At 50.9% G+C, this 24482-nt stretch overlaps 6 protein-coding genes across 6 annotated transcripts; 4 read left to right on the plus strand and 2 right to left on the minus strand.

Moving 5' to 3' along the window:
* Window positions 1-1319: 1319 nt before the first annotated feature.
* Triagg1_4971 (uncharacterized protein) lies at window positions 1320-2459 on the plus strand (the record flags this gene model as incomplete). Its single annotated transcript, XM_062899433.1, has 4 exons — window positions 1320-1485; window positions 1565-1646; window positions 1712-2255; window positions 2310-2459. The coding sequence occupies 4 exons, from the start codon at window positions 1320-1322 to the stop codon at window positions 2457-2459; spliced, it is 942 nt and encodes a 313-aa protein (XP_062756152.1).
* A 464-nt stretch (window positions 2460-2923) lies between these two features.
* On the minus strand, window positions 2924-6592 carry Triagg1_4972 (uncharacterized protein; the record flags this gene model as incomplete). Its single annotated transcript, XM_062899434.1, has 1 exon — window positions 2924-6592. The coding sequence occupies one exon, from the start codon at window positions 6590-6592 to the stop codon at window positions 2924-2926; it is 3669 nt and encodes a 1222-aa protein (XP_062756153.1).
* A 3241-nt stretch (window positions 6593-9833) lies between these two features.
* Triagg1_4973 (uncharacterized protein) lies at window positions 9834-12019 on the plus strand (the record flags this gene model as incomplete). Its single annotated transcript, XM_062899435.1, has 5 exons — window positions 9834-9936; window positions 10052-10317; window positions 10371-10637; window positions 10706-11836; window positions 11924-12019. 5 exons carry the CDS (start codon window positions 9834-9836, stop codon window positions 12017-12019), a joined length of 1863 nt encoding a protein of 620 aa, XP_062756154.1.
* Window positions 12020-12781: 762 nt separating this feature from the next.
* On the plus strand, window positions 12782-14033 carry Triagg1_4974 (uncharacterized protein; the record flags this gene model as incomplete). Its single annotated transcript, XM_062899436.1, has 2 exons — window positions 12782-12972; window positions 13040-14033. 2 exons carry the CDS (start codon window positions 12782-12784, stop codon window positions 14031-14033), a joined length of 1185 nt encoding a protein of 394 aa, XP_062756155.1.
* Window positions 14034-14618: 585 nt separating this feature from the next.
* Triagg1_4975 (uncharacterized protein) lies at window positions 14619-16117 on the minus strand (the record flags this gene model as incomplete). The annotated part of the gene is made up of 3 exons (XM_062899437.1): window positions 14619-15591; window positions 15657-15888; window positions 15949-16117. The coding sequence occupies 3 exons, from the start codon at window positions 16115-16117 to the stop codon at window positions 14619-14621; spliced, it is 1374 nt and encodes a 457-aa protein (XP_062756156.1).
* Window positions 16118-19056: 2939 nt separating this feature from the next.
* Triagg1_4976 (uncharacterized protein) lies at window positions 19057-23695 on the plus strand (the record flags this gene model as incomplete). The annotated part of the gene is made up of 3 exons (XM_062899438.1): window positions 19057-19533; window positions 19593-23030; window positions 23093-23695. The coding sequence occupies 3 exons, from the start codon at window positions 19057-19059 to the stop codon at window positions 23693-23695; spliced, it is 4518 nt and encodes a 1505-aa protein (XP_062756157.1).
* Window positions 23696-24482: the final 787 nt, after the last annotated feature.

The following is a 24482-nucleotide window of genomic DNA, read 5'->3' on the forward strand; positions in this document are numbered from 1 at the left end:
ACACACTCTATCTCATCGAAGAAGTTGTTGTGGCATACCTTATGCACCCACGGCGGAGCCGTAACGCCTCATTGACTAGGGTCCGAGAGCTGGTGTGAGGAGGCTGGCCAGGGGCTCCAAGGATTATACGCAATGATCACCACAGTCCCTCCAATTTCTGATCGCTGTGATTTTCTAGCGCCTCCAGCTGCAGTTCAGTGATATTCCGTGCTCCGTATGTCATCTGCAAGTCTCTCCGTAATATAAGTCCCTGCCTGTGTAGTATATCTGCAGTTCTCATGGCCTCAAACTGCTCGTCCAGCTCTTCCAGCTCGTCCAGATGCAAGCTGCATCGAGTCTGGATAGCGTTTGGTCGGAGGTTGGTAGGCTTTGGGTCATTAGGGCCGTGGAATACGATTACGGGATTCCTTAAAGCAACGCAATGCCGCGTTGCTCCGTGCCATCTCGTATGCCCAGGCGTCAGCTGCCGAAATGGTGCTCTTCGCTATGCACAACTTCCCTGATTAGGGAAAACACAACTTATGCAGCAGCAAGATACGAGTACAAGGTGCAGAACGCACGCAGAGCTAGTGCGTGACGAGACGAGACGAGACGAGACGAGACGTCCTTGTCCTGTCCTCTTGTCCTTTCTTGTTTCTGTGCTCCGGACGGAGGACCGAGCCGTACAGAGTAAGCGCCCAATTTACGACGACCACAGTGCCGGACCCGTTGTATGTACCGGATGGTGGCATGACGTATACATCTCTTTTCCCATTCAGCCGTCTTTGCCTGTCCATCCCATCCGCATCCTCCCAAGCAGCTCTACCTAGTCGAGGTCGAGGTCGAGGTCGAGGGCCTGGTTGAAGGGAAGGTCGCAGTTCAGGTGGTAGGACAACAAGACAGTAACAAGTGCAACAGTGGCACCATGATGTAAGACGCACAACGGCACGCCCCGGATCATTCGTTCTGCCGACTGCGCGGCTGGCGATTGGGCGGGCCGTCTTTCGTTGGGGACGGCCCCAGCCAGCTCAACGGCAGAACGAGCCCTGTTTTCGTCACCGCCAAAATTTCCTACCTTGGACGTGTTATCAAGCCTCGTCTTTTTTTCCCTCCAGGTCCAAGCATCCAAGGCGACTCAACTGGCGGGAAGCGTCTCAGAGCAGCCGTGGAGCTTCGCAGCCGGCCGCAGCCTCATCGCCGCCGTCAATTGCCCACTAGCAGCCCTTTGAACCCCGAGCTCGCGCTGCCCCTCCGTGGCCAATTGTCCCGCATCGTCCCACCTGCGGACGATAAATATCGTACGCTGTGAGCTGTTCTTCTTTGCCCTCCGCATCGCTACCATGGCCGCCAAAGTCGACGAGGGCGCATTCGCCCGCCAGTACATCGACTACATCTACATCCCCGCCGCTCTGCTCGTCGTCGGCACTGCCATTGTCAAGATTGACTGGACTCCATATGCCGCTCTTCTCGCCGTTGCCCTCGGCACTTGGAATTATTTCAGCTTCCGTAAGTACCCGGCATGGGTCACATGTTTTCAATGCGCGCTGCGCTTGTTGGACATTCAACTAATTGTCCTGTACTACAGAGATCAAGAAGGTGCTGAAGCCGGACGTCTTCCAGGAATTCCCGCTCCAGGAGAAGACCATCATCTCCCACAATGTCGCCATGTAAGTTCGCCCTTGGAAGTCTTCTTGAGCCTGGCTTCGGCAGATCTAACAACCGCCATTTTCAGCTACCGATTCAAGCTGCCCTCGCCCCGGAGCATTCTTGGCCTCCCCATCGGCCAGCACATCTCCATTGGCGCCCATCTTCCTCAGCCCGATGGATCTGTCAAAGAGATTGTCCGATCTTATACCCCCATCTCTGGCGACCACCAGCCCGGATTTGTCGACCTCCTGATCAAGTCTTACCCCCAGGGTAACATCTCAAAGCACATGGCCTCCCTCCAGGTTGGCCAGGCCATTCGCGTCCGTGGCCCCAAGGGTGCTTTCGTCTACACCCCCAACATGGTTCGCCACTTTGGTATGATTGCTGGAGGCACGGGCATCACCCCCATGCTTCAGGTTATCCGAGCCATTGTTCGTGGACGTGCTACCGGCGACAAGACCGAGGTCGACCTCATCTTTGCCAACGTCACTGCCCAGGACATTCTTCTCAGGGAGGACCTCGACGCCCTGGCCAAGGAGGACAGCAACATCCGCATTCACTATGTGCTCGACAAGCCTCCGGAAGGCTGGACTGGCGGTGTTGGCTTCGTTACCGCCGACATGATTACTGTACGCTGCCCAAATAGTTATGATCCTGGAATTGATACTGACAATTCTTTTTAGCAATGGCTGCCCAAGCCCGCCAGCGATGTCAAGATCCTGCTCTGTGGCCCCCCTCCTATGATTAGTGGTCTGAAGAAGGCTACCGAGAGTCTCGGCTTCTCCAAGGCCCGTCCCGTCAGCAAGCTCGAGGATCAAGTCTTTGCTTTCTAAACAAATCAAAAATGGTGTTTTGTGCGGCGTCGGTATCTTAAGTTGGCGGAGGTGCATTTCCCGTAGAGTTCTCGAGGAAGCACTCCTGGTGCGAACAATCTAATAGACCGCTGGCTCAAAAAATGTTAAAATAGGTTCATGTAATAACATCCCTGGCGAGTTGGTAGAAACCCAGGAATTTCAGGATACTTGGGAATAGAATACATCACGCATGTCCAACGCATGTCCGCTAATTGAAATATGACAAAATGCTCGGTGTGCATCTATAAAGGCAGTATGTTAATTCTTCCTCCGACTATCTAAAAAAACAAAATCGCTATTTTCCTTTTTCTGAGTGTGCGTTTCCCGCTGTATCAGAGGGAAGCTAGTATACATGTACAACTTTGTGTGTCCCAGCCCCGCCCCATCACCAAAACCCCTTTCTCCCTTCTCAAAAACCGGATAAGAATCAATGGTTATTATGATTATTCGTCATCCTCATCCACGGCCGCAGCGCGCTCATCTAATTTAGCACTGCTGGGCTCCGCGTCTTCGTCTTCCTCATCGCTCTCTGCAATCACACGGCCTCTGCGACTCCTCTTGGCCTGGCTTCGGGGAGCATCAACATCCTCATCGTCGTCTCCTTCGCCGCGACCCTTGTCCTCGTCATCAACGTCCATCTTTTCGGCAGCGTCTTCGTCGGCTTCGGAGAGAGGCGTCTCGTCTCTGTCCAGGTTCCTCTCGGCGCGCTCGAGAGCATCGTCGTCGTAATCCTCGTTGGCCTCCTCGTCGGAATCAACCACAATTTCAGCCGACTTGAACTTGGAAGACTCTCGCTTAGTGAGACGGCGTCTCTTTTTGGTGTGGTTCTCTTCCTCAGAGCCCTCATCCTCATCCGCATCGACCTTCTTCTTCTTCGATGATCTCTTCGGCTTGCCCTCACCAGCAGGGGCACGTGGTGCTGGCTTGCGCTTGCGTTTAATCTTCTCGCCAGTCTCTTCATCCGTAGTCATCTCCGCCTCTTGTCGTGCTCGTTCCTCCTCAGCTCGCTGTTCTGCTTGGGCCCTATCGCGCGCGGCAATGGTCTCTCGTTCTTTTCTGATCTTCTCTTGTCGCTCTCGCTCCTTCTCTAGAACTGCTTGCCGTTCTTCTTCACGCTTCTTCATCTCGGCCTCTCGCTGTTCTTTGGCGGCCGAGATCTTCTCCTTATTCTTCTCCTCCCACTCTTTCTGCTTTCCGAGTGCTCTCTCGAGCTGCTTGCGGAGCGTATTGCGGGCCATGTTGGCACGCTGTTCGACATCGTGCTTGGGATAAGGTGTTTGAGGATGAGCAGCAATCTTATCTAACGACTCAATGGCGGCTTCGAGGCCCTCAGATGCCTCTTCTAGCTGCTCAGCCGTCCGTCTGTTCTCGGGCAGGCCTTGAATTGTTGTCACGAGCTGGATCTGAACAAAAGCAACGTTGAACTGATAATGTATTTGGTCCGGAGCCACCTCAAGCGCCTGTGAGTCCTTGTTAGCAAGAGATACTGAGACCAGAGACCGAAGCAATGAGCTTACCTTTTTGGCGCATTCAAGGGCTTTATTGTACGAGTCCACATCTCGATCTACTCTTCCTCGGTTTAGCCAAGTGCGGCCAAGACATGAGAGGATAACTGGATCATTTGCTTTGCCATCTTTGGATAGAGCAATCTCGTAATGCTCAATGGCCTTGGAGAATTGCTTTAGTTCAGCAAAAATGTGACCCAAGTTTACGTATAAATGAGAGTCCTTGACCGTGTCTCGAACTTTGTTGAAAATGGTGAGAGCCGTTTTATAGTCTCTCTTATCCTCCACAAGAGCGATTGCAATGCCCTGAGCTGCATAGGCGTTCTTCGGGTCGAGTGACAGAGCTTTCTCGAAAAACTCAACAGCCTTGCAATACGTCGCACTCCGCTTCTGCTTGTCTTGTTCTGTTTCGCGTCGCATTTCTCTTGCCTGCAGGAGATAAAGATTGCCCATTCCGACCAAGGCATATCTATCGTGCTTGTCGTAATTTTGTAGCGTATGCTTGTAATGGCGAAATTCGTGATCCTCGGTAATGTTGGCAGGGCGCTTTCTGGAGTGGACCTTTCCGAGATACCACCCATAGAGGGCTCGGACTTCCAGATCAGCTGTGTTCTCCTGGTATAGTTTTGCAACAGCGTCCGGTCCTTCCTTGTTGGGATTCTTTCTGAGTTTAATGTACGCAAGCCGAGTGCGGGCATCAGTATAATCGTCGTGGCGGTTGAGCAAGCCCTCGTACACCTCGACGGCCTTGTCCGTCAGCCCACGGGCCTCATAGCTTCGACCAAGGTTGAAGCTAATGGTGGTCACCAAGGCGTCGGTGTCCATTGTGGGATCCTTCTCACCGGCCCTCATACACGCACCTAGAGCAGCCTCAAACAGCTCGCTGGCTAGATCGTGCTTCTCCGCCTGAGAGTGGAAGCAACCAATGTTGTTCAGAAGCTGGGGTGGAAGAAACTTGCGAAGAGCCGCCTGAAGATCAGCCTCGGGTACATCGGTTGGTCTTTCAGACTCTGGAATTTGCTCGAGTTCCAGTTGCTCAACCTGCTGCAAGCACTGCAAAGCCTTTTCAGGGTTCTCCGTTTCATATAGTCGGGCCAAGTTTAGGAGGACGGAAGCGTCAGGTGATAGGGCCTTCTTTGGGTCCTTCCAAGAATTCCTGACGCCCTCTAGCAAAGCAATTGCCTTCTTCATTTCCGCAGACCTATCCTCCTTGCTGTCGCTGTTCTGGTTGGTGAATATTTCCTCCGCGTAGATGGTCCCTAGGAGAATCATGGCTTCGTGGTTTTTAGACTGCTGGATGATTTTTTCCAGTCTTAACTTGGCCTCTCCCAGGTCATTTTTCATGACAGACAGTTGTGCAACACCAAACTTAGCTGGGAGATAGCCAGTCTCGGTACCTCCACGAGCATCGTCGGCGCGACGATAGTAGTCACTGGCACGCTCTAAATCACCGTTGTAGTGAGCTTTTCTCGCGAGCAGATACCATCCGTCACTGGCAACGGCGTTGACATCAGTGTATTGAATGGCTTTGTGAGCCAGCTTGTCTGCGTTATCCCACGCCTTTCGGGACAGGAAGTAACCTGCGAAGGTGGAGCAGGTGATGGGGACCTCCTTATCGAGCTTGAATGATTTCTGAGTGTATTCGATCATGGCCGTTTTATAAAGCTTGAGGAACTCGTCGCTGTTGACCGGAACGTGACCACTGGCATCGAGGTAGTATAGACCAAGGAGAATGTTAGGAACCTTAGAGTCGGGGTTGATTTCCAGACATCTTTCCCAGGCTACCTTTGCATCGTCTTTAAACCCAAGTTGCCAGAAACAGCAACCAATACCGATACGAGGATCGGGATCCACCAAGTCAGGTCTCTTCTGAAGAACGTCTTGGTATGTAGCCAATGCCTCGGGGTACTTGTGCATGGAGAACAGGGTGCGAGCCTTTCCCATCAGCGCCAGCATGTTCTTGCCCTGAGAGACTCGGAGTGCATCATCAAAGGCCTTGGCGGCATTCTTGAGAAGCTCGCTCTTCTCCGTCCCTAGGCCTCCAGCTGTCTTTGATGGGCCTTGCAGTGAAGCTCTGAGCAGAAGCAACACTCCACGAGCAAGGAAGATGGGTGGGAAGGATGGGTTGAGACGTGCAGCGTCATTCAGGGATGACGTTGCAAGCTGGAGATAGTACTCTTTCGTCTTGGCTTCCGACACATGAACACCGTCAGGCGCAACACGAGGAGCTTCTCGACTTTTCCACAAGTACATCCAACAGAGACAGCAAATCATGCTAACCTTATCGCGTGGGTTGCCGCTCTGTATGGCGTTGCCACCTCGAATCAGCATCTCGATGGCGTGGTCGATTTTCCGTTGCTTCGCATATGCCAACGCGACGGTCATCCAATATGTCTTTGCCGCATGCTCGTTTTCGAACAGAGTACACAGCTCGGTGGGATCATCGACGAGGTCTTCCAGATCGATTTCGACCGCTTCGTCTTCCTGGTCGCCCTGGACAGGGATATCGATGGCGGACGGGATATCGGAGAATCGGGTGCTAGTAGGAGCCTTTAAAGCATCTCCGTTTGCCGCACCATTCGCCGCGCCATTCTGAAGAGCCGCCATGGCTGAAGATCTGATTCAATGCCAATGGGGAGACGGGGGGGTTGCTTGGAGGTGGGCGAAATCGCGGGAACGCGTTCGACAAGCTAGTGATGCGCCTCGGTGGTGACTGGCAAAAAGTTCATCAGTTTTCTCTATATCATGGCAATTTCTGCCAGCCGAGCGCGGATGAATCTGGGGCTGAGAGTCGACAAGGAGTTGCCGAAAGGCTTGATATCGCGAGTTTGGGATTGATCAAGACGAGGCGAGAGCCAGAAATTCCATGGATAGCTCAGGGAAGTCGAGAGTGGTCCGTGCGCGCCGTGACGCAGCCTGATTGGACAATGAGCGATCCGGGCAGACCTCATGTCACTTCAGCGTGGTCCTAATAAACGATTTTTCATGTTTACTGTTTACGAGTGATATTGTTGATTGCAAAATAAAACGAAATGAAACATAAAATTAAATTCGTAATAACAGAGAAATTAGACGCAGGATTTTTTTGCAGCATACAAGAAAGCTCTAAATGAGAACGCGAGGAACCTCTCTAGTTACGAGATACCTAGGTACTCTTGTACATCTCGAATTGACATGGACTTTATAAATGCGTCCATGGGCTAATTTTCAAGGCAATTCCGGGCTGTTCTTCGTTGCAGACTATAAAGGACGTCATTGTGGACAATAATGAAGATGGCAGAATAACTAGCCGACATTCTTGTGTTTCTACCAAGATGTAGAAAATCACAGGTAGATGACTACCCGGATGCTATCAGCACATGTTACAACATCGCCCTCTACCTATCCTTTATTACGATCTGCTCACGTCACTAAGATGATTGAATATTCAAGAATCCAGTACGCTGAGTTAAGAGAATACCGAGTGTTTTTACAAATCTGTAATATGGTCGTTCAAAGTATCACACAAACTCCTCTGGGGAGGGCTCAGCGCTGCCAGCCGGTAGCCAGCTGGAAGCGCTCTGAAGCAAGACTCCAGGTCAAACGGCCTTAAAATCCAATCGTGGTGCTGAAACTTGGGCATTTTCTCCCCCTACTCTCTCTTCAGCCAAGAGAATCGTTGCAACTGCCCGCTCCAACACCCATGTTTGCATTCCAGTGCCGTCTATGCATCAAGAGAAACGCCCAAAACGACCCTTAGGAGACAGCAGGTGACATCCTTGGTTATTTCGACCTTCTCACTCGCCTTGCATCTACAGTTATGCATATTTTCGAACGGAAAGGACATACTTGCCTTCGTCGCCGATCTGACTCCTGCCTAGGATGGCACTGCCTCAGTTCAGTCACACACTTTGGCATTATATTCTCCATCGTCGTCGTCTTTATCATCTTGTCGATAGTTTGGATGTATTATACGGGGAGAGGGAGGACCCGGCGCAACCAATCTAAGCCACACAATGTCACTCGCCGACAGAGAAATAGACAGCTTCTTCGCAATCTCAACGGCCCTACAAGACCAATATCGCACCTCACGCAACCAACTCCCGTTCTACAGTACGGAGTTGTTCAGCAAACGCCTATCTATTTCTTGCCCAGACCCCAAATTCTCACAACTCAGCCACTCGGCGTCATGAATCCTCCTCACCTATATTTACCAGCCCCGATAGTTCGACCACCTGAAGCACCCCGACACAAGCCTTCTGACGATGTAGCCTCGGGGCCGCCAAAAGCAGAACAAAGTCACCAAGAAAAAGTCCAACCTTCGGAAAATGAGTCTCCATTGCGCCAAACCTCATGGTGGCAGAAGTTGTATCGGGCTTTTACTTTACCAGTTGGGGTGGCATCTACTGTGGCAAGCTCTCCATCTCCAGAGCCCTTGGAGCCTTTACCGCCTACACACATCAATATCCGCCATTCAGCCTCATGTCCGAACTTCGATGATTATGCGGTGCAAGTTATTAACCGCAAGGAAGCAAGAGACTCAGGACAGCCCCTCGGAGAGCAAGATGAAACTTCGTCCATGGTATGCAATCTGGATACATCCAGCGACTCCCTTGAGTCTATCCGGAGTGATGTCGCCACGGTCCATAGTGACGACTATGAGATACCCCTCAAGGAAAACAACCAGCCACATTCTCGTAAGGAGATGAGAGTATAGCCTTCTTCATAGCGTGAATGAGGGTTGGGTTACTTGACAATCACCATGGTAGCTCATTGAAGTTAGCATGATGACAAGGACTATGAAGTACATACAATGAATTTAGCTTAGCACTGAATCATATTGGGCCATGTAACTCAGGCTGCAACTCTAAAAGATGGCATAGTTGATTTCCAGATCGTTTGAAGAGTTGTCGTGTCGAGATAGTCCTATACAGCTGGTAGCAGCATGGCTAGAGGTGATGTTTCACCTCGTATACGATAACCAACGCCGTAATAAAGAGAGATGGTTTACTATAAATCAACAGTCATGTCTCATGCTTGCCTTAGGGAATGTGATGCGAATATCTAGGTATGCAAAGGTCGCTGAGGAGTTTCGTCAAGCTGCGACATGGGACAGGGTACTGGTGCTGAAATGTTGGTGCTAGCAATGTCCGCGTTGAAAGATGAAGACGAAGTAAGGGTCATACAGAGCCTAATAGACGCTTGAACCAAATTTAGCAGATATATATGCATCTTGATTCATGGAAAGAGAACAATATAATTTCCATTTCGCGATGCGGTTCTCTGGGCAGTAAAAGCCAATGTGGAAACCAAGTGTCGACACCTGCATGTTGGATGCAGGGATTGGCCGCAGGGTCGAATGCGGAACATGAACAGCATGGAGATGGAGAGGCGAAAAGCACTGCAAGAAGCACTGCAAGAAGCACTGCAAGAAGCACTGCAAGAAGCAAGGTACAGAGGTACATCCAAGAACAGGTTCGTGCAGTGCCTGGTGATGTAGGTGGTCCGTGCGCGCGGTATCGTCATCAAGGTGGCAGGGCTTCTTTTTAACCTCAGAAACGGCCGGAGCTTCGCACGACTGTCTCTCCGCTTCTGCCTGCAATCATCGTCCAAGCCTCGGATTCCCTCCCTTGACAACCTCCTCCAGCGTGTTCCCCAGAGAATGGCGACAGCCCTCAAGGCGCTTTTCCTGCACATCCCCTGATCTCGACCCCACGTCACTGCGGCTTAACCGACTCCGCCCCGCGCCACAGTTGCCCCAGAGCTCGACGACGGTCCAGAGCGTAATTCTGGTGTTTGTCTTCAGCCGCGCAGACTCCAAGGGCCCATATCCGCGCATACGCAGACCTGCATCGAGAGCGCCGCCATCATGTGGAACGACGAGGACAACAATCCTTACGGATCGAGCTTCGATCGCCGGGATTCACAGACCTCATCGTCGGCCATCCCGAGCTCGCCGACTTCCAGAGACTGTAAGTCCATTGCACCTCGTCGCTTGGAGCGCTGCTGGGCTGCCTGCTCAAGAGCGAGTCCATGACCGGGCGCGGCGAGACGCAGAGTAAAACTAACACGAAGCGAACGCTGTAGATGGAGTGTTCGAGGCCCCCCACACCCCGTCAACCGGGAGCGATGATGCTCAATCACCTCGCCAGCCCTTCAGCCATGGCGTTGGGCAGATTGACGAAGAAGATGTCCTCAGGGAGGATACTCCCCCACGGCGGAAGCCAGGCGGGTACAACAGCCGCATTGAGCAGATCCTCTATGAGAACCCCAACATGCCCATTATGATCACCGATGCGGGCAAAAGCGTGGAGAGCGGAGGGAGATACATTGTGTATACCATTAAAACTGGGGTGCGCCGCGCTCGCCTACTCCGTGTAGTTGCCTTTCTGACCACCATATCCAGGATCTAGAAGTTCGTCGCCGTTACTCTGAGTTTGCCTCGCTGAGAGATGCCTTGACTCGTCTTCATCCGACCCTTGTCATCCCTCCCATTCCAGAAAAGCATACCATGGCCGACTATGCCGCGAATCCCACGAGCGCAAAACAGGACCAGCAAATCATTGACTTACGAAAGCGCATGTTGATGGTCTTCTTGAACCGCTGCCGTCGAATGGACGCCGTCAGAGAGGACGGAGTCTGGTGGAGATTCCTAGACCCAAACTCAAGCTGGGTAATGCGCTCCCTCTTTTTTTTCCTGATATAAACCAGTCGTCTCGTCTGTTGCTAACGTTATGATAGAGCGAGGTCTTGCATGCCCACCCTGTAGCCTCCATTCCCAAGTCTGTTCTCAAGGCACCTCCACTAAACACAGCGAATCCAACCCCCGCGCACAACTTTCTTCCAATTCCTTCCAGCTCATCGAAACTCAAGGCCTCGTCAGGTACCGGCCAAGACCTGAGCGCTTCTGTCATTCAAGGCGCAGCGCATGCGATCGAACGCTTCCCAACAGATGCATCCAAGCTCAGCGAATTAGAACTTGACCCGTATTTTATCTCATATGAAGCCTCGATTAAAGAGCTGGAGCAACTTCTGACTGGCCCTATGGAGAAAGTCAACCGTCGAACTCTCAGTCACTTGTCTTCTCTTGCGGCCGATCTATGCGAGTTAGGATCAAGATACAATGCTTTTGCCCTTTCGGAACAAGCCCCCTCCTTGGGACCAGCCATCGAACGCATTGGCCAGGCCGCTGATGCATCATACATTGCAACCGAGGAGCTTTCGGGAACTTTGGGGGCAAGCTTCGCAGAACCAATGAGAGAAAATGCCCAGTTTGCGGGAGTGGTAAGAAGCGTCTTGCGGTATAGAGTTCTCAAGCGCGTGCAACAGGACATGACAACCGATGAGCTCAACAAAAAGAGGGCTCTTTTGGACCAGCTGGAGCGCAGTGAAGCGGAGGCGCGACGCATCGAACAGTACCTTTCCAGCAGCCAGCAAATATCACCCCCTCCCAAGCGATCAGCAAGCATGAGGGAACCTCCGACTCAGCACCGCCGTGATGGAAGCCAGGAAGACACTGAGTCTATAGATTCTGATTTCCCTCCCACACACGGCGACTTCCCATCAGTACCCCCGTCTGCAAGCCAAGGTCTTCCCGAGAGAAGCACAAGCAACACGCACAGAAAGATGCCCAGTACAAACTCCATAACCAACAAGATTTTTGGTCCGATCCGTCATGCAGTTCAGGGTGTCGTGGATGTGGATCCTGAACGAACCCGCAGAGATACCATTGGAAAGACGCGCGAGTCTATTGGCCAGCTAGAGCAAGCCCAGGTAGCTTCTGAGAGGGATGTCAAGGAGGCCAGCGCAAGCGTACTGGATGATTTGAAACGGTTCCAGAAGGATAAGGAAGATGATTTGCGAAGATACATGGTACGTAAACCACTGCAGAAACCGAAATCACTGGGCGGCCAACTACTCGACTATTCTTGAGGACTTTGATACTAACAATCGCTACAGTTGGCATATGCCAGAAGCCAGATTGAGTGGGCACGCAAGAGCAAGCAGCAGTGGGAGGAGGCCCGAGCCGAGGTCGACAAAATAGATGAAAATTAGCGTGTCCAGACGGTTATTCATGACGGGAATATTGTTAATGTTGGAGGAAAGTTTGGGAGATAGACTCGTCATCTGAAATGTCGCCGTCTCATTACTACTACCATTGGGTGCTCTGAGCGCCATTCAAGAGCGACTTGAATCGTATTAATTTACTCTGAATAATATATGTGTGAAGCAATGTTACAGTGCGTTATATCTACCTAGATAGCATTCATCTTGTCAATATAGAGAATTTGTATTCAAAGAGCACCCCATTCAACAGAATAACTGGCCTCGTAGTAAGCCCATTCAGGTCCCAGGTCGTTCTACCGCATAGATACAGGTACTATAAGCCACAACCAAGTATTGGATCAAATCTCTAACTTTATACCAACGCCATTTGAACTTCTGCAAATAGAAAAAATATCACTCCTCTTATCATGTTAACCTGCAGCGGCTTCGGTGCGGCGGCGGCAGTATTACGTGGGCGGCTTATTCGCACGCGCATCTACTCACCCTTTATCGATAAGCAACTAGAGGCCGTCTTAGGAAGACGGCGCGCGCTGCAGCTCTTCCCAGCTCCAACTTACTACCCTCTAGCGACTATCACATCAACTCTGACGCTCTTGAGCTGTCCGGCCTCAAGGTGCGCTTCGATGCTCCATGAGGCTGAGGCTGTGTATCATTCTAATTGAATAATCCTCCGTTACCTTCCTCTTGGCACTATCCATACGACAGGTCATCGACGCGCTCGTCGAAAGAGGCTGCGAAGGGAGGCAGGCAATGGAGTCCAACAGCAAACCCGATGGGCCGATAGGGTCCATTGAAGAGCCTGGCATCAAAGCCGAAGGACAGCTCATACATGCCATGCGCAGAGAGGTTGCCGAGCTGCTTGGTAGACAGCAAACCAGCTTCCCCGGCGCCCAACCCGTCAGTTTTGCTAGACAACATCTGGACGAATTGACCAGGCAAGAGTATGGCTAGGACGAAGAGAAACTTGTCATCTTTGAGCATATCGACTAATGAACGTCTTATTATCAGTTACTACATATGCGAAAAGTCCGATGGAATTCGCTATCTCCTCTACTTGACCGAAGACGAAAACCAAGGCGAAGCCCATTACTTGATTGACCGCAAGAACGATTACTGGTACATCACCAATAAGAGCCTACACTTTCCTCGTGAGAATGACGTCAGCGCCTTTCACACGGCAACACTTGTCGACGGCGAACTGGTCTGGGATAGTCTGCCCAATGGGGACAAGGAAGCTCGATTTCTCGTCTTTGACTGCCTTGTGATGGATGGCAATAAGCTTATGGATCGGTCTCTCGATAAAAGGCTAGCCTACTTCCGAGAACGGCTATATACGCCATACAAGAAGCTGTTCAAGGACTTTCCAGATGAACTACAGTACCAGCCGTTCATTGTGGAGATGAAGCCCTTCCAGCTCGGCTATGGTATCGACATGATGTTCAAACAGATTCTTCCAAGCCTAAAGCACGGCAACGACGGTCTCATCTTCACGTGCCGGAACACGGCTTACAAGCACGGCACCGACCCCCATATTCTCAAGTGGAAGCCTCCGGAAGAAAACACGATTGACCTTCGTCTTAAACTTTCTTTCCCCACCGTCGAGCCTGACGAATGGGAGCGCAAAGAGGGTATTACGGAACCGTTTGTTGACTATGACAGTGTACCTAAAGCGGAATTATTTGTTTACAAGGGTGACGGTCCGGAAAAATACGACCGGTTTGACGACCTTTACATCACCGAAGAGGAATGGGAAACGTTGAAAAGTTTGGGTGACCCCTTGAACGATCGCATAGTGGAGTGTAATCAGGACGACCAGAGGAGATGGCGCCTTCTCCGCTTCAGAGACGATAAAAAGGAGGCAAATCACACGAGCACAGTCACAAGCGTCCTGGAGAGCATCAAAGATCGTGTTTCGGTAAAGGATCTTTCGGACGCCGCCGGTCATATCAGAGATAATTGGAAGGCCAGGGCAGCACGTGAAGGTCCGCGCCCGCCACGATAGTGGCATGGATGCTTTGGAAGGCGCTGATTGTGTGCGTGAAAGCTTGACACGATTCGAGTCAGTGGGCGAAGCTGAAGAGAAGGGAGATGGATATATACAGGGGTATACTTTGATCAAAATAATCGGCAATGCCGCCAACAATGGCTGGGCAGGATAAGATATGGGAAAATCGGCGTCATGGGAGTAGTTGTTTTGGGGCGTCTGGACAAGAATACTGAAAATTGCTTCTTCTTGAGTCTATAAGATCTCGATACAGGGCTTCATAGTTTACCGAGCACATAGTGAATCACTTTGCTATGTTGTCGTCAAATTGCAGAATTACTTGACTTGCCACTCCTAGCTGTAAGCAACCATTCTGTCCTGATTCTTATTAAACAAAGCGATTGTTCCCAGTTTGTTGGCCAGCCGACCTTAATTTCATCCAGTTCCCTGCAAACCCTAGATGCGATGCCCTAACTTGAAAATGAAAGATGGTGAAAGGGAAGAAAAGAAAAGAAGGAATCAAATCGACCCCTTAATATAGCCACCCTATCATGGAGCAGTGTCCAAAGATTACCTCGAGGCGAACCTACCAAATCGATGCTCTTACAGCATAGACATGCCGGCTACAATCAACACGATGAGGAAACAAACAGAGTGACTGCGTGGCTCCATACCCTTGTTGCTGCTGGAGACAACAACGGGGATGGTGGGCACAATGACACTCGTTGCGGTGCCAGCGGGGATGCTGTTCGCAGTGCCGTTGTAGCTGGTGAAGACAGGCGGCATGAAGACGGTGGTGGTGGTGGTCTCCAGCTGGCCATTTGTCGCCGTGACAGTCTTCGTCAGGGTGCTCTGACGGGATGTCTGGGCGCCATCTTTGGAGCTGTCTGCGGATTCGGTCGAGGTGCTCTTCGCAGGCTCTGAGTAAGCGTTTGTGACAGTGACGATGATGGGAGAGGGGGCAACATCGATTGTGGTGACTGTTGTCTTGATGGTGGAGATGGCAGTGACAGTCACCAGATCCGTGGCAGTTGAGCTGGTTGCCAAAGAACTCCAGAGATCAGAGATGACGACTGTGACGAACGAGGTGACGGGTTCTGCAGGCTGAGAGTAACTGGTCTGGAATGCCGTAATGGTTGACGGGTTGCCAGAGACAGTCGCATCTGGGAGACCGCTGGTGAGAGAGACGTCGGTAAGGACGTTGGTTACGGTGGATGGGTTTCCAGAGATGGTCACATCAGGGAGGCTGGTGACAGAAACATCAACGTCTGTGACAGTCGACGGGTTGCCAGAGATGGTGGCATCTGGAAGTCCACTGGTGTAGGAAACATCAGTGTTGACGTTAGTGACTGTCGACGCACCAGCTGTCACAGTAACATCGCCGAGGACGGAGCTGGAGGCCCAGGGGTTGTTGGGAGTGGGCACAACGGTGATGGTCACGGTGACTGTGGTGTTGGCCGAGCACACCGGAGCCTCTGAAGTGAGGATGGACGTAGTCATGGTTGTGGTTTCGGTGACAACAGCCGGCTGAGACGGTGTGATGACGGTGTAGATGGTTGAAGTCGCCGTTTGAGTGCTGCGTCAGAGGTATTAGAACAAGTTCCTGCTCAGAGGGGTGATGTGATGTTTGTAATTACTCACGAGATCGGGATGCTAGTGACAGAAACCGTTGGGTTGGATCGAGGTTCCTGAGTCACAACAGCGAGGGAGCCATCGTCAAGAACGTAGGTGACAACCTGAGCAGAGGCAACGGACATGGCCAGCTCGGTTTCGTTGCAATCCACACCACGACGGTCGAGCTTCTGGTTGACATTGGGAAGAGCTTCTCCAGTCACAGCGACAAGGCCTCCCTGGTACAGTTTCTCTAGACCAGCTACACCAGTCAGAAAGATTCCAGTATGAGGTTGAGTTTAACAAAATTAGGGTATCATACCACAGTGAGCCGCGAGGAGGGTAACCGCAAAAACTGCAGACAGCATGCAAATGGCCAAAGCAGCGCCCGTGAGAATCTTGAAGTCGAGGAAGTACTCCTTGACCTTTTGGATAGTCGTCATCTTCTTCTGAGGCGCAACGCCAGCCTCAGAGTCCTTCGTGCGCTTCATGTTGGCCACTGTCGAGAGAATGTCAGTTTTGCCTAGATAAAGACGTAGAGGCTGAAGCGACCTACTTGGAGATTACTTGTGTAGTATTCTGTGACCAGGATTGAGACTAGATATATTTTTTAGCGAGAGACTTTGTGCAAAGCGGGCTGGTGGTGGAAGTTTGTCGGGAAGAATTTGTTCGGAGTGGTACAGGAGTGACGATGGCACAACGGGAGGGAAAGGTGGGTGGGTTTCATACCAAACTGAATGCGCAGAGAAGCTTCAAAAGCTTTTGCAAAGAATGGAAATGTTTGGATACAGACGATATTGGTAGAGAGCGTTGGTGAATTGAATGCGGTTGCTGGTAGAAAACGAACGAGTGTGTTGGGTGCAGGTGAAGGAAGCAGGAAGAAGTGGTGGAAGGGGGGGAGAAAACGAGGGTTCTATGGTTTGTTTTCTCTTCGCCGGAGTGAATCACACGGCAAACAACTTTAAGGAAGAAAGAAAAACGCGAGGCACGCGTCCTCGGTTTTGTAGGGCTTGTTTATCTGGGCAGCTGGTGGATGGGGTTTGAGGAGGCTGATTATCGGACCGGCAAACTGGCGAGTTGGCACTGGCACTGGCACTGGCACTGGCACTGGCAACAAGTAATTGCCTGCCTACTTATAATTACTAGGTTAGTGGTTAGTAGTGGGAACATAAATGAGGTGACAATCGATTATATAGAGTCATAAAGCTTTCACTTCCGTGAGCTTTGCCGTGTAGAGGCGCAGGGTGGTGTGGTTGGTGAATTTATTGTCACTGGGAACTTATTTGCTGACTGAATGTGTTAGGGGGAAGAGGAGGAAAGAAAGTGGAATACATGTATTACATTGACGTAAAAGTCGAAGAAACAATGCATGAATCGAAACAACATGAACAGAAATCATATATCTTGTGGTAGACTCTGCTACTCTGGTGTTGAGGATGATCAAAGTCCGTTTCTGGCGGCAACATGGATGCAATATTACCACAGGTTCACCCTGATATGAAATATTGCAACACATCCGTCATACACAGAGCCATCTGTACAACAGCCTGCGTCAGAGCTTAAGTAGTACCGTCTTGTAAACATGGCCCCATGTGAATATCCGAATCATGAAACAAACATTGTACAGGCAGTTTGCGAGACCCGCTCAGTACAAGACTCGCAGTCGGAGATGACCAATTACTGCTACGGTACGGTGATTACAAGCAGAATTAGATACCTACAGGTAGGCAGTATGTACTATACGGCTAAATATCATCACGAGAACGCTGCACAAGCAGGGTATTCGCTACAGCCTGCAGTTTCTGCTCACAGCCTCAGGTAACCAGGGTATAGACCAAGCTTGACGAGTACAGGGACATGGATGATACTTTGAGAGGGTTGAACTCAAAAGGCATTCTCCAACAGCTTTATCGCTGGGAGGCTTCATACATGTATACCAAGACGTTGGCATCTTCTCCAAAGCATCGACAGGAGACTACCACCAACCTCTCTCCATGGAGGTGTATCTGGAAGTCAGATGTCGTTTTCGCATCCCAAGTAAATTCCAATGGTACCTTGGCATTATTACATGGAATTACTACCTACCTAGGTACTCAAGGCATGATTAAAAATGGCTTAAACCCGCATTACGCTGCACGTCCGATTCTTTCCCTCCTTATTTCCCGCTTATTTGCAACTAGATGCGACATGCAGCGGATCAGATTGATTTATTAGTACGCAGACACTCCTATTCTTACTTTGCATAATGCAGATAACCGCCGAAATGGACCAGATATTCGATGGATTGAGCGATATGAGTCTGCACGTTGGTCAAATCAAGCAGGCAACTACGAATATAGACAAATATCAACAGCGTTAAACTGGAATTTGTCTATTCGATCTCAGAACAGTATTATTGTCCGTGATAACATAACAATCCATCCATTATACAGCATGGCTACTAGTAATATCATCGTCGGTTGTCCTACTACTACCGCCGAGATTAAGGATGACCAGTAAGGTTTCTATTCTACCGCTGGATGTATGCAAATGGTTAATATTATCTGGCTAGCTGTCCGAATGGACTAAATCCTTTAACAACTCGATATTGTTACCACTGGGTTGCTGAATATGAAACGACGGCAGCTGGAACAAGCCTTGGGAGTGGTGGTTCATGTACTCTAATCCTAAATATCAAAATATGACGATGTCTGTGAAGCATCGTCATCACAATACATGCAGTGGGCATTATGTTTTCCTTAATGGCGAAAAATAGGGGCTGTTGAACCCTCAGCGCTCTACGTCCGCTGTCGAAATCTCTGCCTCTCGAGTTCTTCTGTTTAAAACATGCAGCCAGACCGATTGCTGTCATAACAAAGCTCGACTTCCGTTAGAAACGGCCAAATGGTGAAACAGGCTGAGGCCATGAACCAGTGGTAGCAATTAATTTAATTTACCCGGGCATAATAAACAATGCCAAACGGACGAAGGAGAAAATATTAGTAGCGTTGCGCAAGAAAGGTACCTGCCTTTTGTATGTGCAACCCACAGAAACTCAGGTATCTACTAATTCTTATCACAGCAATTGCCCAACTAGCTGACGCGGGGCCACTCCGGAACATCTTCCCCCATCGCGTCGCGTAACTCAGCACTGAAGCTCCCCTCTAAACTTGTTGCTTCGGACATCGCCATCTTATGCATCATCCTCTGACGCCAATCCCGCGGTGCATAAAAAATCAGCAAAAAATTCTGCCGAGACCGGTCGTCGCCTTCTCGAGCTACGGAGCTGCTCCTCTCTCCGCCAACCCAAGCGTGTTCCAACTGTGCGATGCTGTGACCCGCGCGCAGCAAGACGAACGAACTTCGCGACCAGCCAATCAAGCGGACCTCGGGATAGTTTGTTCGCCGCCTTTCGACAGCAACGCATCGCCATCTCTGTGCCCGCGCAACCATGGTTCGACAGTCCACGAGGAAGCGGTCGGCGCCCGCGCCAGTGGAGGAAAAGTCTCACGCGCCGGAGGACCTTCAAGAGGCAAGCTCGGATGCTGCCGAGGTGGAATCTGAGCACGAGCACGAGCACGAGCACGAGCACGAGCAAGAGGCAGAGGCAGAGTCGCAAGGAGCTGAAGGCGGCTACGAGGGAGAGCATGGCAGTCTGCGGTTTAACGAGGAGCTATCGTGGCGGCCTGCAAAGCCAATCCCCAGCGGCACTCTGCTGACTCGCCTGGAGAAGCTGTCCAAGGAGCTGGCAGAGTTTGAGCAGGGCGAGGTCGATCTGAGCTCGCTCAGGGATGTTGCTGCCCAGCTGGCGCATCGCAACCTGCTGCAGCATAAGGATAGAGGAGTCAAGGCCTACACTGCCTGCTGTTTGGTGGATATCCTACGGTTGTTTGTCCCAGATGCCCCGTTCACGGATGACCAGCTCAAGGTGGGCTAAATCAGCTTCGACGTCTTGCTCATCTTTCTTTGCTAATTGATCTTGTGTAGATGATGTATGGTCTATTCATCAAGGATATTCTGCCCAGCCTCCAAGACCCCACGAATCCATACAACAGCCAACACAAATACGTTCTCATGTCTCTGACTGACGTCAAGAGCATTCTACTGCTATCGGAAATCCATGGAGCCGACGACCTGCTGCTGCGTCTGTTCAATTCAACCTTTGATGGAGTTTCTGCAAATGCCAAGGCACCAGCTGAGGAGCAGGTTGCAAAAGATGTCGAAATTCACTTGACGGAAATGCTGATCCAGCTGATTGACGAGTCTCCCGGCAGTGTTCCAGCGAGTGTCATCGACGCCATCATCAGTCAGTTTTTGCGAGCCGCCCCCCCTGGTGGTGGTAGCCGAAGTAAAGAGCAAAACGGCAAGCAATCGACGCTTCTTCTCAAGACAGAGCCGGCAGCCTATGTCATGGCCAAGGCTGTCTGCAATGGATGTGCAGACAAAATGGCACGCTATGTCAGCCAATACTTCAGCGATGTGATCCTCAATGCCTCTGGATTTGCAACGGCAGGGGGTGCCCGCCATGGAGACGACTCGGATGAAGAAGATGCCCATGCAGGACCCTCGGAAGCGGACTTGAAGAGTCTTCGCCAGGCTCATCTTCTTATCCGGGAACTTTGGCGAGCAGCACCTGCTGTACTTCAAAACGTCATCCCTCAGCTGGATGCCGAATTGTCCGCCGACAACGTGCACTTGCGGCTCATAGCCACGGAGACATTCGGTGACATGATCTCCGGTATTGGAGCCGCAGGCCCACCACAGCCTCCTGTTCTTGATCCTGCCGCATACCCTCCAATCAAGCTGATGGATGATAGTCCAGCAGTAGCCGAAGCCAACGTTCTCACCAAGCCATACTCTCCACAGTCCTTTGCCCAGACACATGCGGCAACTTACCGCAACTTTGTCGGTAGGAAAAACGACAAGACAGGTACTATCCGGACCGCTTGGGTAACTGCTGTTGGTTATATTCTTTCTACTTCTGCCGGTGGCATTGGACTTAGCAGCCAAGAGGAGAGCGAGCTGGTAAGGGCATTGGTTGACAAGCTGAATGATAGCGAAGAAAAGGTTCGTTTGGCAGCTGTCAAGGCAATTGAACTATTCGAGTTCCGAGACATCGTCCTCAAGCTTGGCATCATTGGTGGTGTTGAGAAAGAGGGCTCAGTCTTTGCCAGCCTAGCAGACCGATGTCGAGACAGAAAGCCCGCCGTGCGTGTTGAAGCAATGGTTCTGCTCGGCAAGCTTTGGGCAGTCGGAGCCGGAGAGATTGCAGATGGACAGGAAGCTGTTGTCGCTTGTCTCTCGGGCGTTCCGTCACGCATTATCAATGCTTTCTACGCCAACGATCCCGACCTCAATGTTCTCCTCGACCGTGTCATGTTCGAGTGTCTAATTCCCCTGAAATATCCCCTCATCAAGGGTAAAGGTGCCAAGACCGCCGCTGCGTCCTCGCAAGGAAAAGCTGCGGTTGGCCAAGCAGATCAGGACAAGATACGAGCCGAAAGAATTCTGTTGATGCTCAAGTCCCTGGACGGCGCAGCACAGAAGGCCTTCTTTGCCATGCAAGCCCGCCAGCCTCAGTTTGCCAAGGGTGTTGAGATCTTCATTCAGCAATGCGAGGCGTACAACGGCGGCGTTATTGAGGCGAATGAGGAAAAGGTCAAGGCTGGTCTCTCCAAAACAATGCAATGGCTCGGTGCCTACTTTCCCGACCCATTAAAGGTTCGCGCGGATCTTCAGAAATTCGTCAAGCTCAACGAGCGTCGCAGCTACCAACTCGTGAAGTATGCGATTGAGTCCGAAAGCGACTTCAAGACCGTGAGACGAGCCATTGCGGAGCTGATTACGAAAATCTCAGCGACCTCTGCCGCCGGGTCTCTAGATACAATCATTCCCCTGCTTTATCGAGCAAGCTGCCTCATGTTCAACCGAAGCCACCTGGCAACCATCATGGACTACTCCAAGAGTGATAAGAACGGCTTCGCTACTGTAGCGCACCAGGTGCTCAATGACATATCTCAGCGCAATCCGGATATTTTCAAAGCCCATGCGGAGGAGCTGCGGAAAGAACTTATACTAAAAGCGCCAACGGAGACCAGCAAGTCTCAGGATGCTGCCATCGGCGATATTCTCAAAGCATATTCATCTTATGCTAAGAGGTATCCGGGTGATATCACCTTTGATAAGAGCTTCACGCAGACTCTTATGAACTACGCTCTCTATGGCGTCCCCATCAAAACGTCAAAGTATGCCATCAACGTCCTTCTTGCGAAAAACGATGACAAGAGCAAAGTGACGGCTACGACCCTCTTGCGTAAGGCGATGGCAAACTGGAAGTACGAAGCGCCCCATTTCCTCAACAAGCTGGCCACCATCAGCCAGCTAGAGCGCTTGGCACCGACCGTTACCATGGATTCGGATCAAGCAATCAACGATATGACGATAAAGAAGATTCTACGGGAGGTACGGACCGAAGCCACGCCGAAAGATCCATCCTGGGTCGATGATGCCGACATGGATGAAGAACTTCAAGCGAAGTGCCTTTCCCTGCGAATTCTCGTCAACCAAGCTCTCGCCACATCAACAGATGCCGACGCGGAGGAGCGTATCAAGCCCATCTTTAAGCTCCTCAAAACCTTCGTCGTCGCGGAGGGTGAATTTTCCAAAGTCAAAGACACGCCCAAGCACCACAAGAAGCGTCTCAGATTGATGGCCGGCCTCATGATTCTGAAACTCTGCACGGTCAAGAAATACGACGACCAGTTCGACCCTGCAGGCTTCAACAAGCTCGCAGAGCTTGTTCAGGACACTGAGCTTCAGGTGCGCCGTCGCTTCATGGATAAGCTGCAAAACTATCTCACTCGGGGGAAACTGCGCGCGCGCTTCCTTACCATCCTCTTCCTCACAGCTTTTGAACCTTTCCCGGATCTCAAGAATCGTGTGGAGACGTGGCTTCGGTCACGCGCTCGATACTATGCCGACAACAACCAGCAAATCATGGAGGCTCTCATGGGAAGACTTATCCCTTTGTTGGCTCATCATCCTGACTACAGCCCGGACCCAGCTGACCTGGTAGATTTTGCAAATTACTTCCTCTTCTATCTGGGCGCAGTTGCCACTGAGCAGAACATATCGTTAATCTACAAATATGCTGAGAGGGTCAAGCAAACGCGTGACGGTGTCGACCCAGAGAAGAGTGAGAATCTTTATGTATTGAGCGACCTCGCTCAAACGTTAGTTCGCAGGTTCCAGGAGAGAAAGAATTGGAGCTTCCAGGCTTGGCCGGGCAAAGTCGGTTTGCCTACAGGGCTATACACCGCTCTTCCATCTAGTGAAGTTGCACAGCACATTGCAAAGAAGCAGTATATCTCGGATGAACTGGACGAGAAGCTGGACGACTTGATTCGGGCAATGGACCGCAAGAAGGTATGATTAGAGTTGTTCTCATCTATTCGAATCGCCAGTTGATTGCTAACTCCGCTCTCCAGAAGCGCAAGTCGATACACGAAGCAGTGGATCATCCAGCGAAGAGATCAAAGACTCAGCTGAAGACTGTTATCCGAGAAAAGCCAGGCCCAAAGACGAAGACAGCCAAGGCTCCTGGCAAGAAATCTGCAAGGCCCAAGGCGGCTATCAAGGCCAAGAAAGCTGCTCCTTCTATTCCAGAAGGTGAACGACGCCGCAGCGGTCGTGCTCACGCCATCTCAACTTATACGGAGCGCGGGGACGAGGAGGATGAAGAAGAAATGCTGGAGGGAGTGGCAGAGTGGGACTATGGCAACGAGGATGACGAGGATGATGAGGATGCATCTGAGCAAGAGGAAAGCGGCAATGAAGATGACAACGACGGCTCCGAGTCGGAAAACGCCGAGCCCCAGGCCGAAGCAGAAGAGGCTGCCGAGGAAGAGGACGAGGAATCAGAGCCCGAGCCCGAGCAGCCCAAAAGCAACGGGAAGAAGCCGGTCGCATCCAGGGGCAAGGGAAAATCACCGGCCGTCAAGGCCAAGGCGAAGCGAGCGACGCGACCTACTCGCGGGCGGCCACCCAAGGAAACTTCGGACATGGACGTGGATGATGACGACGACGAGTGAAATATGTATGTTAGGGAAATTGGGTTTTTTTTTTGCTTGGAGATGAAATCGTTTATACTCTTTGGGCTCTGGAGATGGACTTGTTTGACTGATTGACTGATTGACTGACTAGGTTGAATTGGTTTGTTTGATTTACTGCTTGCTTTGTCTGCTATTTTACGTGTCTTTGTTTGTTTAGGAAGAAAAAATGTTTATATTGGCCTTTTTAGTCTCCTGTTGCGTTTTATGCTTGTTTTCTCTCCTGGTTCATCTTCATCCCTCTCTGTCTCTCCCGCTCTTGAAAACCTTCAGTCCCGCCAGCATGCATTGGGGACGGAAAAAGCCTGTTTGTTTGTCTTTTTTTTCCTTCTTCTCCCCTTCATCTCCCGTCTTCTCCATGACGTATGATTTGACTTTATGAAAAAAGAAAAAGGGGGGGTTGAAGGGCGCTTTATGGAGGTCGCGTGATGTAATCTAGCCAGGTGTCACGTCTTATATATTCCAGCTTGACCAAATGAAGATGTTTAACAATCATGTACAAGCTCGCAAATGCGTGTCTCGCAGTTTACATCTTAAAATTCGTCTTGATAATGTATTCATTGACCCGCCGTCCTAAATTCCAAGATAACAAGAGCCTTTTTCCAGCACTGTTGCCCACCTTGTAGTAAACGGCATTAATACACAAAAAAAAAACCACTCAGAAACACGCATCATACCATCTTTCTTCCCTCATCCTCTCTTCGTCTTTCCTTTGCAATATATATTTTGCTCGCCAGAAATCGTTCGTCTTTTGTATTCTGTCTGAACT

This window comes from Trichoderma aggressivum (genome assembly GCF_033847375.1).
Source record: "Trichoderma aggressivum f. europaeum strain CBS 100526 chromosome Unknown scaffold_016, whole genome shotgun sequence".
In the NCBI taxonomy this organism is placed as follows: Eukaryota; Fungi; Ascomycota; class Sordariomycetes; order Hypocreales; family Hypocreaceae; genus Trichoderma; species Trichoderma aggressivum.